Genomic DNA, 27695 nt, shown 5'->3' with positions numbered 1-27695 from the left:
TAGGTTATTCAAACACAAATTTTACTCGGATTAGAATTCCATTATATACTCCGAACCACCGAACCCCACTTTCAGAGTTTCAGGTTGGAGAAACAGGGAACCCTCGCCGTAACCCGATTAGTGAGTGTTCTGCGTATTCTTTCATATCTCCTTTTCCTTCTCTTCTTCCTTTTCTTCTTCTCCACTAGAAGCCCTAATTTTTTATGTCCTAATTTTCTCTCTTCCACGACAAAGTTATTTCAGATTTTTTTTCTCCTCATCTTCTTCTTTCTTCCCTCTCTCTCACATTGTCAGTGAACCATGTTATGTTGAGATTTGACAAAATTTTTAGTTTTTTGCAGGTATTACAGAGTGAGAAAATTGTTTATCCCAATTGCTTGATTTGTGCAAAAATATATAATTTAAACGCTCGTTCTCAAATTCATGGCGTCCACTGCTCATCTTGAAGAGGTAAGTGCTTTGTTCAATGATTTCAATCTCATTGTTAACTCTCATAAATCTAGCGTTTTGAGGATTGACTGCTTTTCTTGATTTTAAAACACAGGAGGATGATTTTGGAGGTGATTTACCCGGAAGCCACAGTGCTAGGCGTTCAGGTAACTTAATTAGTTTAAAATTGTTTATTTATATATTTGTTTTTAATGTTAATCAGTTTTTTTATTCTAAAATTGTTATTCATTATTTATTTATTTATTATTATTGAATGTTGATCAGTTTGTGATGCATTTTGAGTTATTGTATGAGTTCAGGCAACAAGAGAACCTTTGGAGAACTGGAAGATGACGAGGATGATATCTTTGGCTCCAAGAAGGTATTCTTCATTTTAGTGAACCAATAGACCCGAAGCACATTACACATTCTACTGCACTATATAAGTCAATTGAGTAATAGCACCATACAAACTTGCTTTAGAACCTCTACAGAAACAGTAATTAATGAAATCAAGACCTTAATTCCCTTCTTGGTCCTAATCTTTAAGTCTAGACCATTTTGTCACAGTCCAGAGTCCCCTCAACATCTTCAATTATTCAATTATTTGAGCAAGGTGGTCTTCAAGTGAATTTCTCTGAATTCAATTATTTGAGCAAGGTGGACTTCAAGACCCCTTTGAATTTCTCTGAAGAGTGTTTTAACACTATCAGCAAAGCAGTTCATGTCTAAGCTGGTAGGCCCTTCATGGGCCTCTGAAGCCCCAGTGAGCCAGGAAGCAATCTTGGATTGTATTTCCATCATTAAAAAAATCCTGAACCAAATGTATTGAGGATAGGTGTGAGGGTGGGGGCTGAGTTTGCTGTGAGATGGGGGGAAGAAGAGAATTTCAGGGTTTTAGTGAAGAGGGATGAAGGAGAGGAAGGACAAGAGAGGAGAATAAGAGTAAGAGAGCTTGCGAAGATGGCAAACAGGGCACTAGAGGAAGGGTGTTCTTCTTTTCTCAACATGACATGTTAATCCAAGGCATTAATGCAACAACTTATGATCAATCAGTCTTTGACATGACATAGAGAGGCAGGTCAATTGGTTACAGTGCACTGTAGTAACCAATCAAATGGTCCTTTATGTAAAATGTATTCCTTGATGTCCTTTATGATTTCTTTGGCTCCAAGTAGGTGGGATGAGTGTTGAGAAAACATACATATTTACACACACACACACGCACACACATATATATAATGCAAAATGAACTTTTTTTGGAACTAGTATGTCCTGCTGATTGTGTAATGTGCAATTTGTCAAAACTAGTTGCAGTGTAGGAACGAGCATTTGGACCAATTCCTTGTCTGTTTTTCTGAATCTAAGGGAATATCTTTGCCTTTGTTTATGATGTAGGGTAACTTGAAAGTAGAAGAAACTGCACCTGGTGTGGCAACAGGAATGATTTTGTCTCTTCGTGAGAGGTATTGTTAGAAACTGGTTGATTCTCTTGTTAAAATGTTTTAAACATTCATGTCATTGTTAGACATTCTTATAATATATTGTCTAGCACCTTATACTTTTTCCCTTTGTTATTTTAATTTTTTGCAGTCTCCAAAACTGTAAGGATTCCCTCGCAACATGCCAAGTATGTATAAGTCTTTGTATTGTAATTATCGTTTCTATTTTTGGTTGTCTTTTGAGTTCTATTGTATGATAATTTCATGGTAATTATGTATCTATTTCTGCAAGGATGTATACATTTAATGACCATGTTATGGAACAGTGTTAGAGGAGGAAATTTAGTTCCCGCCATTAAGGAAGAATTCTTATCTGAGTTTGTGGTTTGTTTATTGTAGATCTTATCATTCCTCATTTCGGGCATGAGTTCGGCAAATCTGAATACATTATGGATTTGTTTTGGTTTCAGAAAACTGTCGACCAATTCTGAAGAATTTGTTAACTGTTTTGGTGCAAAATTTAGCATGACAATTTAACTTGAAATTGGGTATATTTGAGCTGATTAATTTCCCATGCTCTTTTTGTGAAACATTTAGGAATTGAAGAGAAGACAAGTCAGCTACGCACACTCTCTTGGGATTATCAAACAATATTTTACATTTAAAGAACATAGGTACTAGTAATAAATAGAATTGGACATATCAATACAAACAATTTCTCTATAGAAAAATTATTGGTATGAACAATGGCCATACATATCTTAAGTGTTAAATTAAGGGCAAATTTCACGAAACCCCCAATACTATCAGTTTTTGATCAAATACCCCCAACCTACTTTAGAAAACCCCCAACACTATGAAATTTGATCACATTGCACCAACTATGTGATTAAATGACGAAACTAACCTTCTGATATACCAATTTATTTAAAAAAGAAAAAATCAGTATTTTGCCAATTACAGAAATAACCTTCGCCCTTTTGGAACTGTAAACTAATAACCCACCTATTGATGGATGGTCCAAAATCAATACCTGTGGGGCCCAACCTTTCACAATCAAACCTCTACCGTTGATCTTCTTGTCAAACCTTTTCGGTAACCACTTCTCTCTCTCTTGTTCATCCTCATTATCGTCCTTTCCAAGGACGACCCAGATGAAATTGTGCCTGGAAGCCTTGAGTCCACGCGCTATCTCCATGAGCTGCTTATCAGGGAATCTACACCCACTGCCAAAACAAACGTAGAGAACGGAGTCGGGTTTCTTCGAGTTGAGCCAACTCAGGCACTCGTGCTCACCCACCACCGTCTTGTGGCCCCTTTCAACCTTCTCGCCGGTGCTCCGGTGAATCAGGGATGCCGGACCAATGTGAAATATTTTGTTATTACCCATGGCTTTCTTGTAGTGCCCGGTGTAAGCTGAGTCCAACTCGTAGAAATTGTTGACCAACACTCCATAGCTCTTCAACTCAGCTTGTCTCCACTGTTCCATCAACTGGGTGTACCCGGTTGGAGTCCGAACATAGTCGGGAAGCTGAGACCTGGTCATGGTGATCCGGTCAGGAAGACCCGAAACCATAAACTGGTTTTGTGAAATTTGCCCTATATAGGGTAAAATATAGGGCAAATTTATCACCATTCCTACTTTCACTCCCCAAACTTCCTCTGATTTCTACTACAGTTATCTTTAGAACAACAATTACAAACACCCAGATGAGCACAGAGCCAAAAAAACCGAGATCACATATACATATAATATATACAGACAAAACGCGGTCGTTTTGTGCTTTGGTGACTTAAAAGTCACCAAGGCTATTTTTGTAATTGGCAAAATACCAATTTTTGTTTTTTTAATTGATTTGATATATTAGAAGGTTAGTTTCGTCATTTAATCACAGAGTTGGTGCAATGTGGTCTTGGGGATTTTCTAAAGTAGGTTGGGTGTATTTGATCAAAAATTGATATTATTGGGGGTTTCGTGAAATTTGCCCTTAAATTAATTTACATTTATTTTAACTTAACCCAAATGAAGCCTTTTCAGCTATTTAGAGTCAGCTACATGTAGGAAATGGAATGAATATTAGCAAGTTAATTCTTATAAAAATAAATAAATTGCTAGTTAATGAAAGTTTCTGGAATTGAAATTTATTTGATTGTAATTCTTTGATAAGTAGAGCTAAAATTATGGAAATTAGATACTACTTTTTGTATATGTGACAAAGGCTTTGTTGACTTATTTATATTGCCTTCTTTGCTATTTGGTGGAGTCTATCCAAAATTGACGAAGTCCACTTTACTAGATAGGATTGCAATTCATCCGCCTTTCAGATACCATAAATTTGTGATATGACATTCTAATGGTATTAGTATTATGAAGTGTCTTAGATTCAGTGTGTGATTAGTACATGCCGAAATTAAGAATTATTGGACAGCATGATTCAGTGTATGAAGTGTATTGGTTAATCATTGGGCAGGTAGAAACTAAGAATACTGGAATCAAGTTGAAAAATAGAGGAAGAGAGGTGTCATATGTTCTTGAAAGCAGCAGCCGAGATTTCGAATGAGCGAGTAACATAGCCAAAGTTTAATATGTAGGGAAAAAGGCTATCTTAATCACAAGTTGATTACTTCTTAGCCCAATGATATCACCTAATCAGTTTAACTGTTTACAAGTTATTGATTTATTTATTTATTTTAAAATGATTGGTGGTCTTTTACACTTTCTTTCTGTCTATTGCTGCCGCACTTTGACAACCTTCTTCAAGAATATTATTGATTGCGCATTACATGTTTTTTCACATAGGAGTCCTGGTTATTTTGGCTTAGGTGGGATATCAAGAGGTCACTTAGAGAATATTTTATGGCCTTGTGGTTTATTTGCTTCTTTTTGGCTCAAAGGCAGCTATAGATTTGGACTGGCTGAACTTTTTAATGGAACACATGGTTCCTGATATAATTATGCACTAATTTCCGGGTGAACATGGTTCCTGATATAATTATGTACTAATTGCCGGGTGAACATGCTCATCTTCTGGATAGAATGTTGAAGTACCTGACCTCTTGGTGCATAGTTTCTTTCGGTTCCCTTGTGATTTTATGGCGTTGTTACTTTCTACTGTCGCTTACTGGTTTCACCTCGGAAGGACTTTACTTGAATGCTTGCTTTTCCTGTTTTCTAGAATCTAGACATTTGTTTTTCTCACAGGGGCTGTTATTCTTCTTGGTACTACATCATTCCCTTATAATATACTTTTTTGCTCGCTAAAAATTATTGCTTACATTACTTAGAAGTTGCTCTCTAATAAATCTGAAATATGTAATAGAGATTATAGATTTAAACTTTTTCTCGAAAGGCAATTAAGTTATTATTTCTTTATTGGAGTTGATCGGAATGGAAACTTTGTCATTCCTGTTCTGTTGCCATACAAGAAGGTTGTTCTTGTATGAAGAAATATTAATTATCTTAAATACTGCATAGAGTTATTTTTGAAGCTTTCATTAATTCAAAGTTGCCAAAATAGCTCTACCTTTCAATTAAAACTGATGCCTTTGAAAAAGAAGAAGAAAAGATTCACGTGAAAAGGAGCATAAAAGTTAATGACTTTGAGTGCACTGAAACTACACCATACTGATATGGTGTAGCTGCAGTACATTTGTAGTTAAGTTATTCTCTTGCCCCTTAGCTTAATCAAGCACTTCCAAGTTACACCATAACAGTCAGAATTAATTGATCTTGTAGTCATCATGAGTCATGATTATCCTTATTGGCATGATATTGATGGACTTATGCACTATCATTCTGATTTGAGTGCTACATTGCTTTTGATAGGTTGGTTAAAATGCTTACATAATGTGCTTACATATTGTACTTCAGAAATGTCTTATTGCTCAAATGCTAGCAACCTTTTTTTATGTTTTTAAGGCATTCAGATCATATGATTTTACAGTGTACGCTCGTCTTATTTTGGTTTCTTTTATAGCATTTTTGAAAAGTCCTTGATCAAGACTTGGTTAATTTTTATTGGTCTGGACTGGCATGTAATTGTAATAATTGTTTGAATCCCTATAGATTGCATTGGTTTTGGATCTGAATGTATTATTTGTTGAGCATCAAAATTTTCGACTGGCATGAATTTTGACCTTGTAGCATGAGGTTGAAATTATCATGCAATCTGTTGCAGAGTTCATGCCTTTTACATTTTGAATATAATTCGAGCTATTTATTGTATTTCTACTCATGACTGTATTGGTTTCAGACGGAGCTTGAAGCTGCTAAGTCTGAGATTCAGAAGTGGCATTCTTCATTTCAAAATGAGTCCTTCGTACCTGCAGGCACATCCCCTGGTTAGTCGTTTCGTGGTGCATTAGTTGTGTTGCCAGTTAGGACATATGAGCTTCTTTCCTTTTTCTTCCCTCTGTCATCTAATCTTACGTTTCTTTCATCTTTGTAGAACCTAGATTAGTTGTCAGTTGTCTTCAGACCCTTAAATCCTCCGAGGAATCACTGCGAGAACAGGTTTGGTGTTCAATATTATTCTTTGTTAGCCGTGTAAGGAGTCTTCATTAGTCAATGGACGATTTCATCCATGTATGGTTTTTATTGTTATCAGCTGGAAAAAGCAAAGAAAAAGGAAGCTGCATTCCTTGTAACTTTTGCAAAGCGAGAGCAGGAGATAGCAGAGTTGAAGGTAAGTAGTTTTCTTTTCCTGTCCATTTTTGTAGTGTGTGCAGGTTTTAATTACATTCTGTAGGTTTTTAGCTTTGTTGCAGTTCTTGAAAGAGGCATCTATTATATTAATTAAGAGGAAGCTGAAATCCATGGGTGTAGAATGGGCATTGCTTCAGTGAAAGTGAACAAAGATAACTCTGAATCTCCTGCAAAAAATCTTCTTTTGAACTTGTACTTCCTATAGCTTGAGCTTTCACTTTAATATGAGTGGATAATGGTTCTTTAGAGAAATGTTTAAAAGACTAGCAACATCCAATGCTTTGAGGATGTTGGGAGTGTTCTTGAGGGCCATGACAATATTGTTACCTGTTCTACGAGTGTCAAGCCCATATATTTTTGTATTTGTTATGGATGAACTTATAGGACCTGTTTAGGATTACGTTCCACGTCTTATGCTATTTTTTGATGATGGATGAACCTAGAGTTAGAACTACTAAATTAAGGTCTGGAGTGAAGTTACTGAATCAAAAAGCTTCCGGATAAGTAGTACTAAAATTGAATATATGGGATGTACTTCAGGAAACTTAATGCTTCGTTCGGTAGGAAGGAAAATTTTTTGATGGAAGGGATAGCAGAAGAGATGAATGAGACATCTCTAGTGAAGAAACTGTGTCCTTTCCTCTTTTTGTTCAGTTGAACGGAGGAGAAGAGAATGAGTTCACAAATGACTGTTCGTTAGGAGAGAAGGGAAGAGAGAGTTTTATTTTGGTTTTTCCATTATACCTATCACTATCTATTGTATTCAGTGTTGTCAAAGGCCCGCCCTAAGGCGCTAGAGGTTCTCTGAAGCCTAGGCAGAAGGCGAGGTGTGTGCCAGAGTGAAGTGAGGCTCACAATGGAAAAAAATAATTTACTATTAAAGTATTCATATTCAATATAACAGGCGCAAATGTTGTCAAAGTCGCACCTGGCACACAACAGGCGCAAGTCTTACTCCTGGAGCCTAGACGCGTGCCTAGGCGAATTTGAATTGGGCATCTTTCTATTGGTGCCTTTGACAACACTGATTGTATTGTAATTTATGGAGGATAATATTGTAATTTAAAAGTTGTATGATAGACCCACTTGTATTCCCTCCCTCTCTTTCGCCCATATTTGGAGGGATGAAAATTTGTAGAGGAGGAAGTATGACTCATCCATTGTGTTATCTTTTCTCTCCTTATCTCCTCTCTATAGAACGAAGGAAATTTGTTCCTTCTTATCTTCCCTCCACCCCACTTCCTTCCTTCCTACCACACAAAGCATAAATTACAAATGTGGATGCAGTGAAGATTGAGAGTCAAAGATACCAAAAAGTGAACATGTTTGTTACATAGGCTCAATTATTCAAAAATAAGAAATTGCAGATATTATTAATAATAATGTCAAAACAGGATGGTTTAAATGGGGTGATTTTGGTAGGTTATGTTGCTAGCTTCTTTTGCGAAGAGGATCGAGAAGCTTTAGAGGAATTTTCTATGGGGTCGTATGGGTGATGAGGTCAAATACCACCTCGTCAATTGGGAGCAGGTCTGCAAGCCGCTTAGTGCTAGAGATTTGGGTGTTGGGAGATTGGAGTTGTTCAAGAAAGCTTTGTTGGGCAAACGGTTTTGGAGGTTTGGAGTGGAGAGGCACATACTGTGGAGGAGGGTTATCAGCCCCAAGATTGGGGAAGGCAAGGGTGGCTGGAGCCCTTTGGAGGTGAGATCTTCTTCATCTGGAAGGGGTGGGATTAATTCTCTAAACATATTCCATTTATACCTAAGAGGTGAAGTCAGGTCTAGTTTAGGAGTGATATTTTGTGTGGAGAGAAGACATTTATGGATGCCTTCCTGAGACTCTTTAGGATTGCTACAAACATATCCTCATCCGCGCGGATTGCTGTTGCCTTGATTGCGGGGGATTCGTATGGGATATTCAGTTTCAAGGCATCTTCAGGATTTGGAGGTAGACGACTTACGGAGTTTCTGGCGTTGTTGTATATAGCCAGCAAGTGGGTGGTGAGGGAGCGAATGAGTGGGTTTGGGTGGCTGATTCTCATGACAGATTTATTCACTCCTTCTATTAGAGCTTGATGGTTTGCAGGAGTCTCAGTTCCCTTGGGAGGCCATCTGAAGGTCCTAAGCCCCTGGTGTTGTATGTGTAAGAGAGATGAGGAGTCAGTGAACCATTTGCTAGTGGCTTGGGATGGGTGGTACTTGATTTTTGCCCTGTTTGGAGTGTGTTGGATACTGGGGTTACGCCACTTTCTACGAGTAGCATGCTCGAAACTTGGGATGGTTGTATATTGGGGAAACATTTTCGGGGTGCTTGGAGGGCTTTCCCCCTTTGTATTTGTTAGGGTCTGTGGCGGAGAGGAATAGGAGATCCTTTGATGAGGACACTTCTATGTGGGTGCTTAAGTTTGATATTTAGATCTTTATTTTTTGGTATTCATGATCGATACTATAAATCCGAGGAGGAACTTTTGTTTTTTTGGGATAGTCTAAGGATATAGCATGCGCTCCCCTCTTAAGTGCCTTTTATAATAATTTACGTATAAAAAAAACAATCACATCTAATATTGAAAGCCAAATTCTATCATACTTTTCTTACTATAACCATACTTAATGGAACAAAATGTTGTGTCTACAAAAAAATAAATATTTTAAAAATGTGTGCAATTGTAATGCAAATGTTGTGAGAGTGGTACAAAACAAGAAAGTATAATTTTGGAAATGAACTCCTGTTACACATTTGATGTAACACACAATTTAAATAAATTGAAATTGATTAAGATAGTTTTTACCTTTTTATTGAAAGACGAATAATTGTCCGGCAAGGAAAATGATGTGGTCAATGTTGAGAGGGTGATGTCAGGGGGAGGAGAATACCAAAACTAATATATGATAGCATGTGATATGATTGAGTTTTATGAACTAGATGTAGCGGAATTGTTAAATTTATGATGTGGAAATATAAGATGTAAAATAGGAAGATGAAATAGAGAAAGATTAAGAACACAACATATACATGGTTCGGCACTAAGGCCTACATCCATGGATTAAGAGCCACTAAGGCTACATTTCTCTATTGCTTGTATTACTTGATGTGTTTACATTGTATTGATACACAATATATAGGGAATAAATCAAGGAGGAAAGAAGGGAAAAGGAGTAAATAAAGGAGGAAAGAAGGGAAAAAGAAACATAATATACATATACATACATATATATAATATATTTCAATACTCCCCTAGAAACTCAAGATGGGTTTTCGAAGCCAACTTGAGTTTGGAGATGAAATCTTGAAAACGGTGGTGGAGCGAAAAGCATCCGAAAGGCCGGAACAACGTTGGGAAAATGCCGGAACAAAGTCGGGAAATGCCAGAACAAAGTCGGGAAATAGTCAGAACAATGTTGAGAAATGCCGGAACAATGCCGGGAAATAGTCGGAACACAGTCGAGAAATGGGCAGGAACAACACCGGGGCGATCCATCCAAGAAATGAAAAAGATCCGGAACAAAGGCGGTAAAAGGCAGGAACTAAGCTGGTAAACTGCCAGAACTAAGTTGGTAAATGGCCGGAACTATGCTGGTAAACTGCGAGAACTAAGCCGGTAATCAACAACAGGCCGGAACTTCGCCGGTCTTCAACAACTGTGCTGGATCTGAGCCGGTCACCAACAACAAGGCCTGAAAACTTTGGTGGAACGAGAGCCGGCAACGCTTGGATCAACATGGCCGGCAACGGCTGAGATCAACGGGGCGGCAAAACGCCGGGTAACTACATGGCAGAGAGAATTGCTCCCCCTCAAACTCGAAATGGGCTGCTGGTACATCCGATATGATTTGTTTTTTTGTAAAAGAAGGATTGGAGATGGTGTAATATTCTCTTGAAACGGCTGAGCAGGCTAGACAAATTGATCCATGCGCGCATACGCAACAGAGAACAGCCGACAAGTTTCTGTTACTTTACTTTTCTTCACACTTTTCCTTCTCCATCCGAGAGGCATTCCGACTCTCACCCACTTATATTTCTTTTCTCTTTCTTTTACTTTTGCTTTATCCAACTAAAACAACTTCGCTGCCCCCAAAAATTCACTCTTCTCTTTTTTTTTTTTAATAAAAAAAGGGGAAACTCTCGGGTGTGGTATAAAGGGGTCCCACATCCCTTTTATCAGTGCACTCGCATGCTCTCTCTCCAACAAAGAAGAACGGCGAAATTGAATAGGTCACTGGAGAAGAATTGAGCAGAGATCTATAGAGAGAACAGGTCGGCAGAACAGAACGCCGGTGACAGTGCAGGCACAGATTGAATGACAAATGGACGTCAAATCGCGTCTGTAAGGGAAAGCCGACGAAACTCAACAAAGCAAATCTATGCTCTGAATTAGATACAAACCGCATGTGTGGGCTGCCAGCGGGGTGGACAGAGAGCTGAACCACAAAGACAATCGGTGCGTGAGTGCACGTGAAAAGGTTGCGGGAGCTTGGGTGAGATGACCAGGAGCTGAAACGATGGTGAGTCGGTCACCGCTTCGGAGCGTTGACAACCGTCGGTGAAGGAGGAGTGCGTTGGTGCGCAAGTGAGATCTATTCGCAAGAGTGTCGGCGCGTGACGGTGTGGGACGTCGAATGGAAGCGCGTGGTTGATTGAAAAAGGAAAACATAGATAGATCTGAACTAGAAACGAATCAGATTTTACTGGTCTTCTCCTTCACTGCTCTCTGCAATCAATAAAGGAAAGGGAAAAAAAATGGCAGAGCTCCAAATGGAGCCACAGAGAAAACAACGCAAACTTTGGTGCAAACGATCTAGGATCGTTGCTTTGTTACCATGTTAAATTTATGATGCAGAAGTATAAGATGTAAAATAGGAAGATGAAATAGAGAAAGATTAAGAACACAACATATACATGGTTCAGCACTAAGGCCTACATCCATGGATCAAGAGCCACTGATGCTAAATTTCTCTTATTGCTTGTATTACTTGATGTATTTACATTGTATTGATACACAATATATAGGGAATAAAGTTGCAGACAAAAGGAATAAATCAAGGAGTAAATCAAAGAGGAAAGATGGGAAAAGGAGTAAATCAAGGAGGAAAGGAGGGAAAAGGAAACAAAATATACATATACATATATATAATATATATTTCAATAGGAATAAAGAAACAAGATTCATGTAACCAACCTTAAATAGTTCTGAAAAGGCTTTGTTGATTTGAATTCAGTTGGGATTCTTTTCTTAATTTTTCCTTTCAAATTAGTGATGGGTGTCTCGGACCCATGTGTCACTTTATTACAAATTTGAGAAAACATTTTCTTATCACTTACTTCAATCTACATGACTGGGAAGATGATCAAAGTTGGTCATTCTTATTATTCAGACCTCCGACCTTCTTCCCTTTTACTTTCTCATGACAATTCAGGATAGATCCGCCTGAAGAGCTACGCCTGAACGGTTTTGTCTCTTCTTTCTTCCTGATAGCGGAAGTGTGTCATTCATGATATATAAAATATTCAGCCAGAGCTGCTTCTGTATGAGGAGCGAAATATTGAAATGTAGCAGGGGACTCTGCTGTTTCGGCTACCACAATAGTGTATTCAACTAATAAGCTCGGCTTGAGGTTTCTTCTCCACCAAATAAGGCTGAAAATGTAAAGATATCCAATGTGCTTGCTTCTTGAAATGCCTCTTATTTGGGAGTGGTATCGATCACTATATGAGTTTTTGTCATGTTGGATAGAAATTATTTAAACAGAGTTGGCAAGGTTTATAAAGTATGATAATAGACAACAAACGATTGTGGCTTGCAATTTATATGCTTCTTGAAATGCCTCCTATTTTGGAGTGGTATTGATCACTACATGAGCTTCTGTTATGTTTAATATAAATTATTGAAATGGAGATTTAAGGTGTATCAGTATAATAATAGACTGATCTTGCCAAGAAACAGGATTTTGGCTTGTAATAACTTTGAAATGTTCACAAGCACAAAATAGATGCACAAAGAGAATTTTACAGGTGCACCGAACTGTAATATCTTCTTTTTCTTTTTATTGCATTGTTATGACTATTGTTGATTTTAATTTCTTCAGGAGAAGTTTTACTTGTCAAAAAAAAAAAAAAAAAAAAAAAAAAGAAAAGAAAATTCTTCAGGAGAAGTTTGATTAGGATGCTAATTGAGTTACTTGACCATTATTGTGTGTGTGTGTACTTTTATTTTTAAACTCTAAATCTGAATTCATTTTTAATTTTTAGTCAGCGGTTCGGGATTTGAAAGCGCAACTTAAGCCACCATCAATGCAGGTATGACAATAGTGTTCTTTTTTTTTTGGGCTAAAAATTTCATTGTGCTTGGAATTGGAAAACTAGAAGCTAACATGAATAAACTGTGTTTTTTTCCTTCTTATATTCGCATTTATACGTCGTCTAAGTAGTCTTTCAGTCTTTGGTTTTTAATGGAATGGTTTCGACTTGGCATGTAACCTTGTTTACAAACATCTCTCTTTTTCCTTTATTTGTGAGACTCTCACTTGCATAGTTGCATTAGAAAAGGAAGTACTTATTGTTGACCTTATTGCTTTGCCTAGAAGTAAGTGGTCTTTCCTTTTTAAATTTCATATGCAGTGGTTGCATGAAATTAGAAGCAACAGATGTTATGAGAAGTCCTCATTACCAAAGAAACAAAAGATTGAAATATGCTTGTCAACAATCTTGATTAATAAAAACTATTTTGTCATAAATCCAATTGAAAATTACTCAAATCTGTACTGGCCAAAAATATCCTCTTCGTGGAAAAATCAGATTTTTTTCAAAAACTCAAAATACTGCTTATAAAAAAGAAGGTTTAATGGAAAAAATCTCATTAAACTATTTCTATGTATACAAACCTGGAGTTTAGTTTTTATTAAAATGTATGGGTTATATTTTACATGATAGCTTACGCTTTGTTTTGGTTGGGTGGACTAGACTTATACTCTCTTCATTGGTTTATTTGAATTTGCATTTTATTTGATTTTTTTTCTTTTTAATTGCACACACACCCATATTGCCCCCAAGGGTTGAACCTTCAGCCTTCCATTTGGAAGGAAATGCCACTTGAGCTAAAGGCTCTGTGGTTTATTTTAGATTTCAGCAAGAAATGTGCATATTTCACCTTATTCCTTGTATTAATGTAATCTATAAATCTCAAGCTTCTGGTTATCAAGATTTCTTAGACCCACTTAAATGTTTCCACTATATTGCTATGGTTGTGTAATACTGTCCTGGGTTATTTGTTTTGACTGTCTTGCTAGTGGCTTAGTTTTTTGTTATGCAAACCTGACAGGCAAGGAGGTTATTACTAGATCCAGCAATTCATGAAGAGTTTACACGATTAAAGGTGCGTTCTTTAGACTCCTGATCCTAATTGCAAGTTGAATTTTTTGCAGTTGGTTATTTTATTGCATGTGTTAAACTTTAAGAAAAATCTGGTTGCCTCCTATAATTCATGTATGATGTGCTATTGGCCTATCATTTAGGATTGCTTTGGTAGTAGGGTATGGTTGTAGAATGCCTAGTTAAGAAGCCCGAGACTCGGGGTTATCTGACGTGGCATGGGTTAATATTCCGGCATGCAGAGTTGTGATGTTTTTAGATTTTGCTGAATTCTCATTAGATTAAAGTGGATGGAACTAATCTAAAACTTTAGTTATAGCAGATTGTATTTGGACCTGTAAGACTAGAAATTTCTGATCGTCTTAGATTGATCTTTCTATGTCATATTAAGGCAGCTGTAGAACGAAGATGATAGTTTTTCCCATCAGAATGTATAGCTAGTTAAAAGAATAATTAAAATAGCATTCAGTTTCCACTTCAAAGAGTCCTTCCTTTAGAAGGGTATGCTGCGACAAGGCCCCAATTCTGGATAATTCGGCAAATTTTCAATATTTACTACCATTTTTGAGATAATTATCCAATTAACAGCTGATGAAACACAGTTTTGAGCTGCATTGTGGCCATTCTGGAATTTCTAAATATTAAATAGTTACGAAACAGTAGATTTAACTTTGTAGATTTTTTTCCTACTCATTTACGTGAATGTTGTTTCATCAAAATTAAGTTCTAATACAATTTTTTCTTTGTGATTATTTAGTTATTTATTTCTTTGCATGTCCTTGGCAAAGTAATGTGCTTTGTTTATACTTTACTGTAATCTTTGATAAATTGCAATCTTATTTTGAATCGTACATATAAAAATTCGTAAACAATATAGTTGTGACTTGGTAATTTGAGAGAAGTATTTATGCAAATTACAAAGGGGGCAGCCGTAGTTGCCTAGTTGGTGGTCTATCGGTGGTGGTGGGCTTACAGAAATTCTGTAGTATTTACACACACCCCTACCCCAAGGCTTATTGGCTCTTGAAAATGTGAAGCAAGCAACAATGAAGGTATAATCGTGCGTGCATAAACAATGGTGTCTGCGGTGTTGATGGCTGTTTTACTGGTATTGGTGATGCCAATGAATGTAGTGAAAATGGTGCGTGGTTGCAATGGTGGTTCTCTGTTGTTAACAGCTATGCTGTTGCAATTGTAGTAATTTAGCTATAGTTGCGAGACTTGGTGGCATGACAGTTGTGGTGGTGATGATCAGGAGTGCTGGCTCATGGCAGTCATGATGACTGTAATGGAAACAATGGTTTCTCTTTACTTAGTTACTTGTACAATGTCTAGTATATTCAGCATTCACTTAGACAGCAAAGAGTAAGTTTTGTTACACACTAAAATATCACAATCTTAGAATGTAAATCATGAACAATGTAATTCTTTGAAGAGAACACTTTAATTAGCTTGGTTCATTCATCATTTCAGGAACACTATGATGCATTGCTCTTTAATCTTCTGAAGAATGCTGCCCAACTTTTTAGGGTCCTTTTTATAAATATCCTTTATACCAAATTATATTCTTTAATTTAGTTAAGTTAATGATATCATTCAGGAATAGTGATTGCTATCATCTTGGGCATTGATTATGCTTTGTCATGTCTTTTGCCCTTCCTTCCATGTCTGTGTGTATCATCTGCATAGAGATGTTGTATGACTTGCCAGCTTTAAATTATATACCCTATATATATATATATTATGCTGCCATTTGAGATTACAGTCTGATTACATTGTTCTGTAATGTCACAATGCAGAATTTGGTGGAGGAGAAAGATAAAAAGGTGAAGGAATTGCATGACAACATTGCCGCCGTCAGTTTTACCCCACAAAGCAAGTTGGGGAGGCAGCTAATGGTAAAATGCCGAACCCTGCAACAGGAAAATGAGGAGATTGGAAATCAAGCTAACGAAGGAAAGGTATTGGTTTGCATCAGTTGGATATTATTGACGTTTTCAAATAATTGTTTGAGGAGAGAGGATAAATAGATAACATATTTGGATGGTGTTTGTACTACACTACATTTGGGTTGAAGGATTTGAAATGAATAGGTTTATGTTCAATCATTTAAAGTATTATAGCTTCAATCTAGAATAGGTAAGTATGTTTAAGTTTCAATATCTATTTATTGATTTGAGAGCTTTTTATGTACGGATTTCAAACAACTAGGTGGAAGGAGTTATTTGAAATCCATGCTGGTAAGGTTTTTAAGTTTCTTACTACATAAAATTGTTATAAAATATGTTTCTCGCACCTATAATCTAATAGTTCCTTGTGTTGGATCAAGGATCATTACCAAGTGTGGTCCTTGTTAATCAAGGTTGCTGGGAGGGATGGACTGGATGCAGACTTAACCATTGTCATTAATATGCACAAAGTGGTTGCTCTCCCGGTGCACTTAACCATTGTCATTAATATGCACAAAGTGGCTGCTCTCCCAGTGCACTTAACCATTGTCATTAATATGCACAAAGTGGCTGCTATCCAGTGTGCTAAGCAATTGCCCCTGTTCCCTTGATATTTGGGATCCAATTTTAGTGAACAATCTTTTGTTTAAATTCAAGGCCCTTTGTTTCAAATCCTCCATTTTCTCGTTTCATTTTCCCCCCTCGTTTGGTTGAGCGTCTGGTTGTTAGGGGCTTGGGAAGAGGTTGAGCTGTCTCAACATAATCAGTTGATTTTTTATTTTATTATTATTATTTTTAAAAGCAACAGAGTTATTAGAAACGTTTTTAGCGATTCAGATCACTCAGTTATTCAGACAATTTGTTGGGTGAATGCTACTAAAATTCGTGCACGCAGAGTTATTAATTTATTGCTGTGTGGGATAAATAGAATATAATGTGTATTATTACTATTATGTTCTTCCTTTTTTTTTTTCCTTTTTTTTTTCTTTTCAAGTAATGTCATCCGATTCAGAGCCAAAACATCTGGTTAATTGATTTGTTTTTTCAATATCATTGTCTGGCGTAGCAGATGCATGAGTTAGGAATGAAACTTGCCTTGCAGAAATCTCAAAATGCAGAACTCAGAAGTCAATTTGAAGGTCAGTGATTTTTGTATTGCGTGTTGAATCATAAATTGGGTTAGTTGTACTACGCATTCATTTCATTTTTACGATGATTTTTGCACAGCTTGTTCGAGTAACTGTGGTTTATCAGACTCACCAAAAAATTTTATTCAGTGTTTATCTCTACGACTTTGGTTTTGCAACAAATTAATGTTTATAGGGTCGCGAGCGAAAAACACCCCTATGGAATGCATATAAAGTGTATAACCCCTATACGTTCTTAAAAGTCCCTAACATAATTAACATTCATTTTTGGAGCAAACAAGGACCTGAATGCCGAAACCTATACATTTTAAAACCTCCTTAACATTTAATATTGGTGCAAACAAGGATTTGAATGCTGAAAAAACTAAAGTATCCTTCTATTACTGAATAAAAAATAGGTAAAAAAGCTAATTAAATGTGATAAGTGTATATATATAGGGACATTATCGGAAGAGACAAGGGTATTTTTGAAATATTATATATCTTAGAAATGTCATGTGCAATGCACATGACTAAATTTTTAATGAAACAATGACCTCAAGCCCTTCTTTGCCACATTTTTGCAAACTTAACGAACTTATATACTCAAAATAAAGGATAAGGGTGTTATTGGCCCAAAATGTAAACATTAGGGATGTTTTTCTCATTTTGCCCTTATAAGGGATTGTCAGAAGAGATAAGGGTGTTTTCGAAATTTTATATCTGAACAGTAACTTTAAGCCCTTTTTTGCTTATTTTTCAAACTTAACGGACTTATATACACAACATAAAGGATAAGGGTGTTACTTGCCCAAAATGTAAACATTAAGGGTGTTTTTCTCACTTTACCCATGTTTATAAAGTAATCCAAATCTAGCGGGACCAAATAAAAAAGCGGGTAATCTGAAGCTAACATTAAAAAAAGAAAACAAAATTGGGGAAGAGTGAAGTCAAATTTCTAACCCATATTAGGATTTTTTTGCTATTGGCCCTTGTATTGAAATTGGTATTGAAATTGATGGTGTATCTGCCCTAATGATACTATTGTTCAGTACCATTATGGAAGAAGGATCTGGGTAAGATATGCTCTACCTTGGGAGTGAAAAAAATAGCTACTTTAGGGCGTGTTTGGCTAATGCTTTTGCTTCGTTTTTGTTTTTGCTAGTGTACTGTAGCAATGCACGAAGCATGTTTGGTAACGTTTGCTGTCATTTGAATAGTACTGAAGCGCTTCCAAAAAAGAGGCCAAAATTAGAAGCATAAAAATGATGCTTTTGGTTGCTTCCGCACTGTAGCAAAAGAACTGTTAAAAAAAAAAAATTTTTTTTTTTATTTTATTAAATGACATTTTTAACTAGCCATTTAATTTTTCAAACTACCAACACTTTTTACCAAACATGCTTTCATGTATTTGTTTCCAAAAATTTTGCAACAATTGTACGTTACCAAACAAGCTTTGAAATAGTGTGGAACACACTCTAAAGCAGAAATACTGCTTCTACTTCGGGTCAAAGCAAACGTGGTTGCCAAACAGGCCCTTGGCTTCGTATTTTGGCTCAAGTTCCTAGTAATCTTGAGGTTTTAGTGTTAAATCATACCACAAGTTGTTATCAGGCACCACTGAGGTTCAGTTTTCCTGGAGGGGAGACTGTTTTCTTAAAGTTCTTGCCGTGGTTTTATAGGTCTCTTGCAAATGGTTTTGCATGTTTAGATAGGCAGCAGAGATGCATTGACACATTACGAACTCGTGGAGAAGGGGTGGTCTTTGTTTCCTTCTTTTGTTTAGGATGCCGTTTGTTTCTCCAAGTGCAGTGATTGATTTACTTTCTAGCTTAGTGGGAGCTGAAATGAATAGGAACATTGAGCAAGTGAAAGGCTTGGAATACATATCCTAACTGTTTATGTGTGTACTTTGTGGGAGAACATTGGCGTTTGAATGGGTGCAACCCATGTGCACAGGATGAGTAAAAATGATCAACTAGTGCAAAATAAAAAATATAGATCATCAAATAACTCAACAAAAGAATCTGTAGTCACCATAACAAAGAACTCAACACACAATAAAAAAATCAATTTTGCATTGTAAACTCTATCCATTTGGGATTCCCTACTCTCCTACTTTGTGGATGATGCCTAAAATGATCATCTCCCAAATTTTCCCAGTCCTTTTCCAGAAACAGTCCCCACCAACTAGTCAAGCTTGCACATCAATTCTGGGCTCCATATAACTTCACAGTGAGTAAAAGGATGCACCACAGTTCCTTAGCACACGCAATGAAGCATTAAAGTTCTAACTCTCCCTTGCTTCTTTCACATACATCAACAATTGGAACTTGCTTCTTCTTACTGAGGTTATGAATGGTTAAGATAGCTTTTCATGTAGCAGTCAACAGAGAAAACAAGCCTTTGAGATTTTCAGTTAAGGTTAAGTCTCACCCTTGGGTTATCCAGGTTCTAGTTACCTTGAGTGCATGTCAATTTTCAGTTCCAGACTGTTGAATGGATCTTATAACATTAGTCTTAGATATGTGAGAGTGGCTAATTCTGCATCCCTATTCAAAGGAATCTTTCAATTTATTTGACGCCAGGGACTTCTTGAACGACCAGTAAGGCCTCATTTGGCATAGTTTTTTTTATATACTTTTTGGCAATAGAATCACCATCATCATCTTTGCCTTATTCCCACATGAATGAGGGCCACGGGAATTCTCTTTCTCTATTCTTTTCTATTACATGTCATTTTACCTAATGTATTTAGCTTTTTAAAGTCGTTTCTAAGAACTTTATCCTATGTTATTTTTGGTCCCCCTCTTTGCCTCTTACCTTCTATGGAAATTAGTTTTGCTCTTCTCACGGGCGCATTTATAGGTCCCTTGTATGTGTGCAAACCATCTAAGTCTACTCTTTTTTCTTGTTTGATAGGTACCACTCCTAATTTTTCTCTTCTAGTCACTCCAACCATCTACCTTAGCAGTCTCTTTTCCGCAACATGAAGGTGTTCTGCTTATTTCTTTTTTAAAGCCTAACACTCCGCTCCATATAGTAGTTAGTCAAACAACGGTCCTATAAAATTTTCCTTTTTGCCTATGTGTTATTCTTTTGTCACATATCATTTTTTTTTTGATAAGTAATAATAAATTAAAAAAGGCGTTCAATAGGGAAACGCGTCCCGTAGACATAAAAGAACTCGGGGTCTAAGGCCCCAAAGAATCCAAAAAAGAAATTAAATCAACAGAAGAGGAACACGAACTTCTGTTCACATAACTAAAAAGAGAACGAAGAATAAAACATTTTAGAGTCGTAGTAGGCGATTCCTTCCCTTCAAACATTCTAGTATTTCGCTCTTTCCAGATGCACTACCAAATACAATGAGGAACAGATCTCCAATAAGCATGAACACTCCTACTCACACGACAACCTCTCCAAGCATGAATCAGCTCCTTAGTAGAGCGTGGCATTACCCAACACATGCCAAATAGGCCAAGAATGAGATTCCAGCAATCGCGCGCTACAAAGCAATGCATTAGGAGATGATTGACTGACTCCCCATCCCGCTTACATATGCAACACCAGTTAACAATAAGATTTCCCCTTTTCCTCAGATTATTGATCGTCAAAATCTTACCCCAAACAGTAGTCCATACAAAAAATGCCATCCTAGTAGGAACCATAGAACACCAAATAGTCTTCCATGGAAAATCATAGGATGCAAATTTAGATAGACATAAGAACAAAGATCTTATTGCAAAACGCCCGTGAGGGGAGGGAATCCAAATCAAATTGTCAAAACCCCTTCCAATTCCTTCTTGCCGATACAATTGATCCAAGAAAATGGTCACCTCTTCCAACTCCCAATCCTGAAATGAACGTCGAAAATGAACATTCATGCGCTAGCTTGTCGCCATTTTATCCATCCGGATCAAATTCTACTAGTTATACGCTCTCTATTTTGCTATCCTTTTGTATTATTGATCCTAACTAGCGAAAGTGGTTATTTTGAGTACTCTTTTGCTTTCAAGTGTTATCATTATATTATCAAGGATCGAGACTTTATTAAATTTACACTTCATATACTCTATTTTAGTTTGACTAATTGTCAATCTTTTTTATTCTAAAGCATTTCTCCACATTTGTAATTTATTTCTAAGATTTCTATAGAAGTATCTAATAACATAATATCATCGGCAAACAATATGCACCATGGAATGTCTTCTTGGAAGTATTTGTTTTTTCATTATATTATCAAGGATCGAGACTTCATTAAATTTACACTCCATATACTCTATTTTAGTTTGACTAATTCTCAATCTTTTTTATTCTAAAGCATTTCTCCACATTTGTAATTTTATTTCTAAGATTTCTATAGAAGTATCTAATAACATAATATCATCGGCAAACGACATGCACCATGGAATGTCTTCTTGGAAGTATTTGTTTTTTCATAAAAAATTATTGCAAATAAAACTGGACTTAGCATTGATCCTTGGTGCAATCCTATGTTTACTGAGTACTTGCTAGCTTCACCACACATATTACGAACTCTAATTTTTGTGTTCGTATACATTTCTGGGATGCTCTTTATTATTTGCATTGTAGTTTGTTTTTGTCGTAAAGCCCGTCAAATTATATCTATTGGGACCCTTTCATATGCCTTTTCTAAATCTATAAAAATCATATGTAGATCTTTTTGCTTACTCCTACACTCTTCAATTAATTGTCTGCAAGTATATAGCTTCCATTGTATATCTCCCCAACATGAATCCAAATTGGTTATCAAATACCATAGATTCCCTTTTTAATCTTTGTTCCATTACCCTTTCCCATACTTTTATTGTATTACTTATTAATTTAATTCCTCTATAATTGCCCCAATTTTGTACATCCCCTTTATTTTTGTAATTGGTATTATTGTACTTTTCCTCCACCCATTTAGCATCATTCCTTCTTTTAGAATGTTTGAAACAACTCTGTTAGTCACTCAATTCCCTTTCCTAGTGTTGTCCTAGTCTCTATGGGTATATTATATTGGTCTAATGCTTTATTAGCCCTCATCTTCTGAAGTGTCCTCAATTTTCTTATTGATGTTTTATTTACCATTCCTATGTTACATTCATTTACTAATACTTTCTCTCTAGGGTATTCCTCTTTTAAAAGGTTTTGGAAGTAGTTTTTCCATCTATCTATATATCCTTTTTTTTTAACTAATATTGCATTATCTGTGTCCTTCATAACCCTTCACCCTCTTTTGTGCTTAATTTTTCATTTAAGTCATTTAATGAGTCTTACTTAACTTTGCTCACTATCTTCTTGGCTTCACGTTTGAGTTTTTTTAGGCTTTAGAATGAGAGAAGCAAAATTATTGCTTCCATTTGACTTTGGAATTCGTAGTTGGAAACTACATTTTTGGAATAGCTTTTAATGTTAGAAGAGATTCTTTTCAATATTTGGCAGTAACATTTGTTGGATGCCTTGTATCACTGAAATAACTGTTTTGCTCTCACACTAGGTGCTTTCTGACGTTGTTTGGTGATTTTTTTTTACAAGTGACATTGTTTAGTAATGTAAAAGCTCTATTTATTCTCCATACACTTATTACAGAACATAGAAGCTTCATTTATTTATCATGACAAAGAAAACAAAATGTTTGTCCATTCTCTTATTTAATTTATCAGTTAAAATTTTCTTGACCTTTTAATTCAAGTCTCATTTGTCCTTGAATTGCATATCCTCTATGGGTCTATGTTACCTGGACTCACCGGAACCGGCAAGTGTCCGTGTTGGCACGACACAATGCTGCCACGGACACGAGATATGAGTCCGACCCTTCATTTGTCTACTGGACACGGCTGCCATTGATGGTGGTGCTAGGAAGCTGGTTCAAAAAACAAAAGGGGTTGGCTTCCATTGATGGTGGTGTTAGTTCTAAAACGTTGAAGATTGCATCTCAGCGAGAGTGCTTGAGATGTTTTTTTCTTTTTCTTTTTTTTTGTGGCTAAGATGAAGCTATCTCTTAATGTGTTATTTATTTAATTTTTTTACGGCAAATGTGAGGCCACTTGTCCATGGTAGATGCAACCTTTTAGTTAATGGGATACAGGTTACTACTGTAACTAATGGGTTACAGCTGTGAGGCATTAATTACTGCTATAACTAATAAAAAAGTAATAGTATAAGTTTAAACTGCACTTTTACTTACAAAAATACAATACTCGTAAGTTACAGCAGTAACTGTTGGTTACTTTTATTAAACAAATTTTAAAAACAGCTGGCATATTTCTTTCAAATGGCATTCGAAGGTACAGCTAACATAAACAAAAGGTACAGCTATGGCATGAAACCTGGTCAATATTTATTTTTATTTTTTTTACAAAATTGATGGCTCATACATTAAAAATTTATACAATTTTCATTTATAGAAGTGTCCAAGTACCCTTGTCTAGATATGGGACACTTTTTAGCCGAGTCCCCACATCCCTTAATTTGATAAATTGACGAATTTGACCTTTAGACTCGCACCCGTGTCTAACACCCGTACGCGAGTCTGGGTAACGTAGCTATGGGTTACCATCTATTTTATAATCATATGTTTTGTCAAAAATTACATATGATACAATGTAAATTATGGAAACACTGTATGACATAACATTAAGGGTAATATTAGGGGAAGAGGAAGACCAAAGTGTGGGTGGAGTTAATAAGGTAGGATACGATAACAGATGTTGATGGCAAAGAATTGTTGAGGAATTGGATGGTGACACGAATACACGATGCCGACGAAATGAAGATTGCGAGGTGATGGTAATGGTGGTGCTTCCAATGACTGGTTTCCGATGAAGGATGGAGATGGTGAAGGGATTTTTGGCTTAGGTTTTGAAGGTCTTGTGGTTCGGGTTATGATTGGTTTTGGTATTGTGCACAGTGGGTAGGTAGAAAAGGTTGTGACAACAGATTTTCTGGGAGGATGAGGTAGCTGTTGGTTATCGATTGGTGTGAACTGTTGGTTATCGATTGGGGTTTTAAGCTGTTACAGTGGTAGGGTAAGGAGTTAATGGTGTGGTGAAGATGGGTAAGGGTTTTGGTTACATGGTAGTGTGGTTTTTGTGACGGTATGGGTTTTCTATTTCTTGTTGTTTGATGGTGGTTTACAGTACTGTGATGGGGTAAGGCTCATAATTTTGTGTTTGGTGAAGATGACATCGCAACCAGGGTTAGGGTTTTATGCATGAACAGTGGGTTTGGCTGTAATGGTGATTGGTTGGTTCACAGTGGTTTGTAGAGGTAAAACTCGATGAACAGTATGCAAATTGACCTTGTGAACACGGTAATGAATGGGTGGATCTTTTGCTCTGACTTGGAACCTGACTGTGATACCATGTAGTGCTTATGTACCGAATTGATGTCGCAGAGAAGAAGAATGTAGAGAAGAGAGAAGAAAGAGAATTAGGGGGGAAGAATTTCATTTCTCAAATATTCTCAATAATCAATAATCATCAAAACCTATCCAGCTTAATTTACTCAAAAAAGAAAAAAAGAAGAAAAACCTAAACTAAGAAAATATGAAAATAACCCTAAATCTAAACTTAGAAAAAATAAAAAAAATATTTTAACCCTAATTTTATCTATCATTGCCCCTTCTCCAAAAGTAGAGGCGAGTCACGTGTGATCTCTGCCTTGAGTCACGCCTCGTTCATCATCAGATACCCCTTATAAGTCTCGCAAATGTTCAATGGCAATTGCAGATGACTAGAGAATAACAATGGTTGATTTTTTGTTGAGTTGCATAACCTAAATGATTCTTCTTGCATCTGCATAACCTTAAGTGATAAAAGAGGAACAGCTAAAGTTTTATCAAAAAGAGAAACAGCATCGCATGTTCTAAGAAAGCTCTTGTGGTGTAAGCTGTTCCCATCAGCTTCGACCCAAGGGGCTTCCAGATGCATGAAGCTCTTTAACTCAGGCAATTCCAACACTCGAAAAAGCTGCTTTTGTGAATTTTCATCAAATTTTATTTTCGTTACCTTTATGTTTTGTTCGTGCTCGAAGAACATTAGAACCACTGAGATTGCTTTCTTCTTTTTGTGCGGGCACGTGGTTGCACACAATGCACGCATAACTTCAATTTGATTGCTGTTTCTTTGTGCCTTGTGGTGTAAGCTGTTCCCATCAGCTTCGACCCAAGGGGCTTCCGGATGCATGAAGCTCTTTAACTCAGGCAATTCCAACACTCGAAAAAGCTGCTTTTGTGAATTTTCATCAAATTTTATTTTCGTTACCTTTATGTTTTGTTCGTGCTCGAAGAACATTAGAACCACTGAGATTGCTTTCTTCTTTTTGTGCGGGCACGTGGTTGCACACAATGCACGCATAACTTCAATTTGATTGCTGTTTCTTTGTGCCTTATTTTCATTCAAAATTTTATTTTTCAGTTTTAGTATCATTGTTCACGTCATTTTGATGTTTTTGTGGTGTTGTATACAGGATTGTGTAACCATATGGAGGGACTGACAAATGATGTGGAGAAGTCGAATGAAATGGTTTTCATCTATCCTACATATTCTCATTCACTTATTCTACTTAAATGAAACATATGATCATCATGGTTTTAACTTCTAAGAGGTGAATGAAACTTAGTGCTCCGTTGTTGCTGAGGAGATGGGAAGAAATGGGAGCTGGGGATCTTTACATAAACGTTGCAACATTGCAGTTTTTTTTAGTTCCAAGTCCTCTTTTCTTCTTAATTATCTTTGCAATCAAATGGAGCATTAAGACGAATGCCTCAGGGACCAAGTGAAACCTTGGAGGTTTGACTTCATTATGGTTGGGAGACTCATGTCTCGTCTTGCATCTTAATACTAATCCTGTCAATTTTGGCATGCTATTCTGTTACATATGGTAATCCTTTTGATTTTTTCCCATGGATATTGATTAAATTTTAATTTGTAATTGGGTTTCTTTCAATGTTATCCCTAATATAGTGTACTTGCAGAGGTCCAATTATTTGGTTGAATTTGTAGATATAAACCAAGCCTACATGTCAGATGTTTACTAAATTTCACACACTGATCCATTTTACAGAGTCCAATAACTTCTGATTTTTCCTAGAATGGAATTTTTTTTCTTGTGCCTTCAAAGGAAAAAGTACTAAATTTTAAATGCGCAACAATAAAGCTCCTCCCAATGTACAGGATATAAAATTTAGGGGTGGCAATTCGTGTTGGCGGGTCGCAATTGTGTCATGTTGACCTATGAGTTTTCTGTTAAACAGGCCAACCCGGTCCGTTCAATAATCGTGTCAGGGACCCTTGACACGTACACGACCCGTTTATTAACAGGTTACCTGTGTAACCCGTTTAATTTAAATGGGTAATGTACATATTTATTTAAGTATTTGTACTGATTGTACATCATGTGCACAAAAAAATTGATATGTTGTCTTATGGGGAGGTAGGGTGGAGGGAGACTCGAAAAACCCTAAAAAAAAGCAAGCTAGGGAGGACTATTATGTTTAATGTCAATATTAGGTTTTCAGAACTGAATTTGATAGCAGAACCATAATGAAGATGTAGCTTTCTTATCAGAATCCAGTATGAAAACCAACAATAATTTGATTCCCTCAGTTTTTAAATTTCGACAATTTATATGCTTTACCCAAAAAAATATGCAGTTTTGGGACTTATGATTTCAATGCCAAATTACTTGTCAAAATGAATGTTTTATGGAACTACGATATAAAAATCATTAAAGGGGCAGCACCCTAATGAATGTTTTTCCTTCCTGTGTGTCTGAAACTCAGCACAGTTATGTTACTTTATCGTTTATGAACAAAGCTTTATAATGAGCCTAGATTAATGATGTTCTACATATGGTTGGAATCTTACTTTGAGGCTTTGGTTGATGGTGATTATCTTAGTAACAATGGTCTATATATGTGAGTAGTTCGTTTTTTTATTTTATTTTATTTTTATTTTTGAGTAGTATGTGTTCATGTTATAGATGTCAAAGATCAATTACTGAGTTAGAAACATCTGAATCTAAGACTCCGATGCATCAAAATTCACTAGTGTGCAGTTGGGATAATATAATAAAAATGCGAGCTTGTACATAGAACTTCAGCCGACAAAAAAGTAATCACCTTATATAGACTGAAATCCTAAAGCAATTCATTGTGTGGTTGGCTTGAATAATCACCTTTTGACTTTGTAATCTCCTTCCATGCGCTCCAGTTGAAGTAGAAAATATGGTCTTTTTACACACTTTGTTTTATGGGGATTTAAATTTCTCAACTGATTTACCTATCTAGGCAATTCAAAAATATTATTTTCGATGCTAATCCATATGCACTTCCTTAAATGCTTTTACTACCTCAATCCTTCTAACTTTACATGGTCATATTTAATTGCAGGTGCTCATCTTGCAAGAGAGTCTGGGAGAGAAGGATGCTGAGATCAAAAGGTTGAAGGATGAGCTGGAACGGAGGAACGTGGTGGAGGGGGAAAAGACGGACACAATTTCAGATGAGAAAGTGATGGTGATGGTAGCTGGTGAAACAGAAGCCTGAGAACTAGTTAACTAATCTATTTTGGAGGGAATTTTTTTTTTTTTTTTTTGATCATTGTTCCTCCTCGTCTGTACATTGTACATTAATTTTGGATTTTGTTTCATCATTTGAATTTTCTTC

At 36.4% G+C, this 27695-nt stretch overlaps 1 protein-coding gene across 3 annotated transcripts; it reads left to right on the top strand.

The window, feature by feature from the left end:
- Positions 1-19: 19 nt before the first annotated feature.
- On the top strand, positions 20-27695 carry LOC132282769 (FKBP12-interacting protein of 37 kDa). Of its 3 annotated transcripts, none has more exons than XM_059784556.1 (15): positions 20-120; positions 342-450; positions 545-596; positions 750-811; positions 1828-1895; positions 2023-2059; positions 6125-6212; positions 6320-6384; positions 6479-6556; positions 12823-12870; positions 13892-13945; positions 15741-15902; positions 16960-17029; positions 25496-25551; positions 27420-27695. In XM_059784556.1, the coding sequence occupies exons 2-15, from the start codon at positions 424-426 to the stop codon at positions 27573-27575; spliced, it is 1023 nt and encodes a 340-aa protein (XP_059640539.1). In that variant the 5' UTR covers positions 20-120; positions 342-423; the 3' UTR covers positions 27576-27695. The 3 variants fall into 3 exon arrangements, with proteins under 3 accessions (XP_059640539.1, XP_059640540.1, XP_059640541.1); XM_059784557.1 differs by having other exon boundaries at positions 31-120; positions 332-450; XM_059784558.1 differs by having other exon boundaries at positions 31-233.

This window comes from Cornus florida, unplaced genomic scaffold (genome assembly GCF_030987335.1).
Source record: "Cornus florida cultivar Cherokee Brave unplaced genomic scaffold, ASM3098733v1 CherokeeBrave_3.0.0_Hap2_Chr11, whole genome shotgun sequence".
Taxonomy (NCBI): domain Eukaryota; kingdom Viridiplantae; phylum Streptophyta; class Magnoliopsida; order Cornales; family Cornaceae; genus Cornus; species Cornus florida.
This window is presented reverse-complemented; position numbering and strand designations above follow the sequence as displayed.

Bases quoted from the DNA above. Each gene is read 5' to 3' on its own strand.
- LOC132282769 (XM_059784556.1), top strand. From the start codon at position 424: ATGGCGTCCACTGCTCATCTTGAAGAG. The intron at 13,946-15,740 runs GTGCGTTCTTTA...GTCACAATGCAG, and splicing joins AAGAGTTTACACGATTAAAG to AATTTGGTGGAGGAGAAAGA. The intron at 15,903-16,959 runs GTATTGGTTTGC...CTGGCGTAGCAG, and splicing joins ATCAAGCTAACGAAGGAAAG to ATGCATGAGTTAGGAATGAA.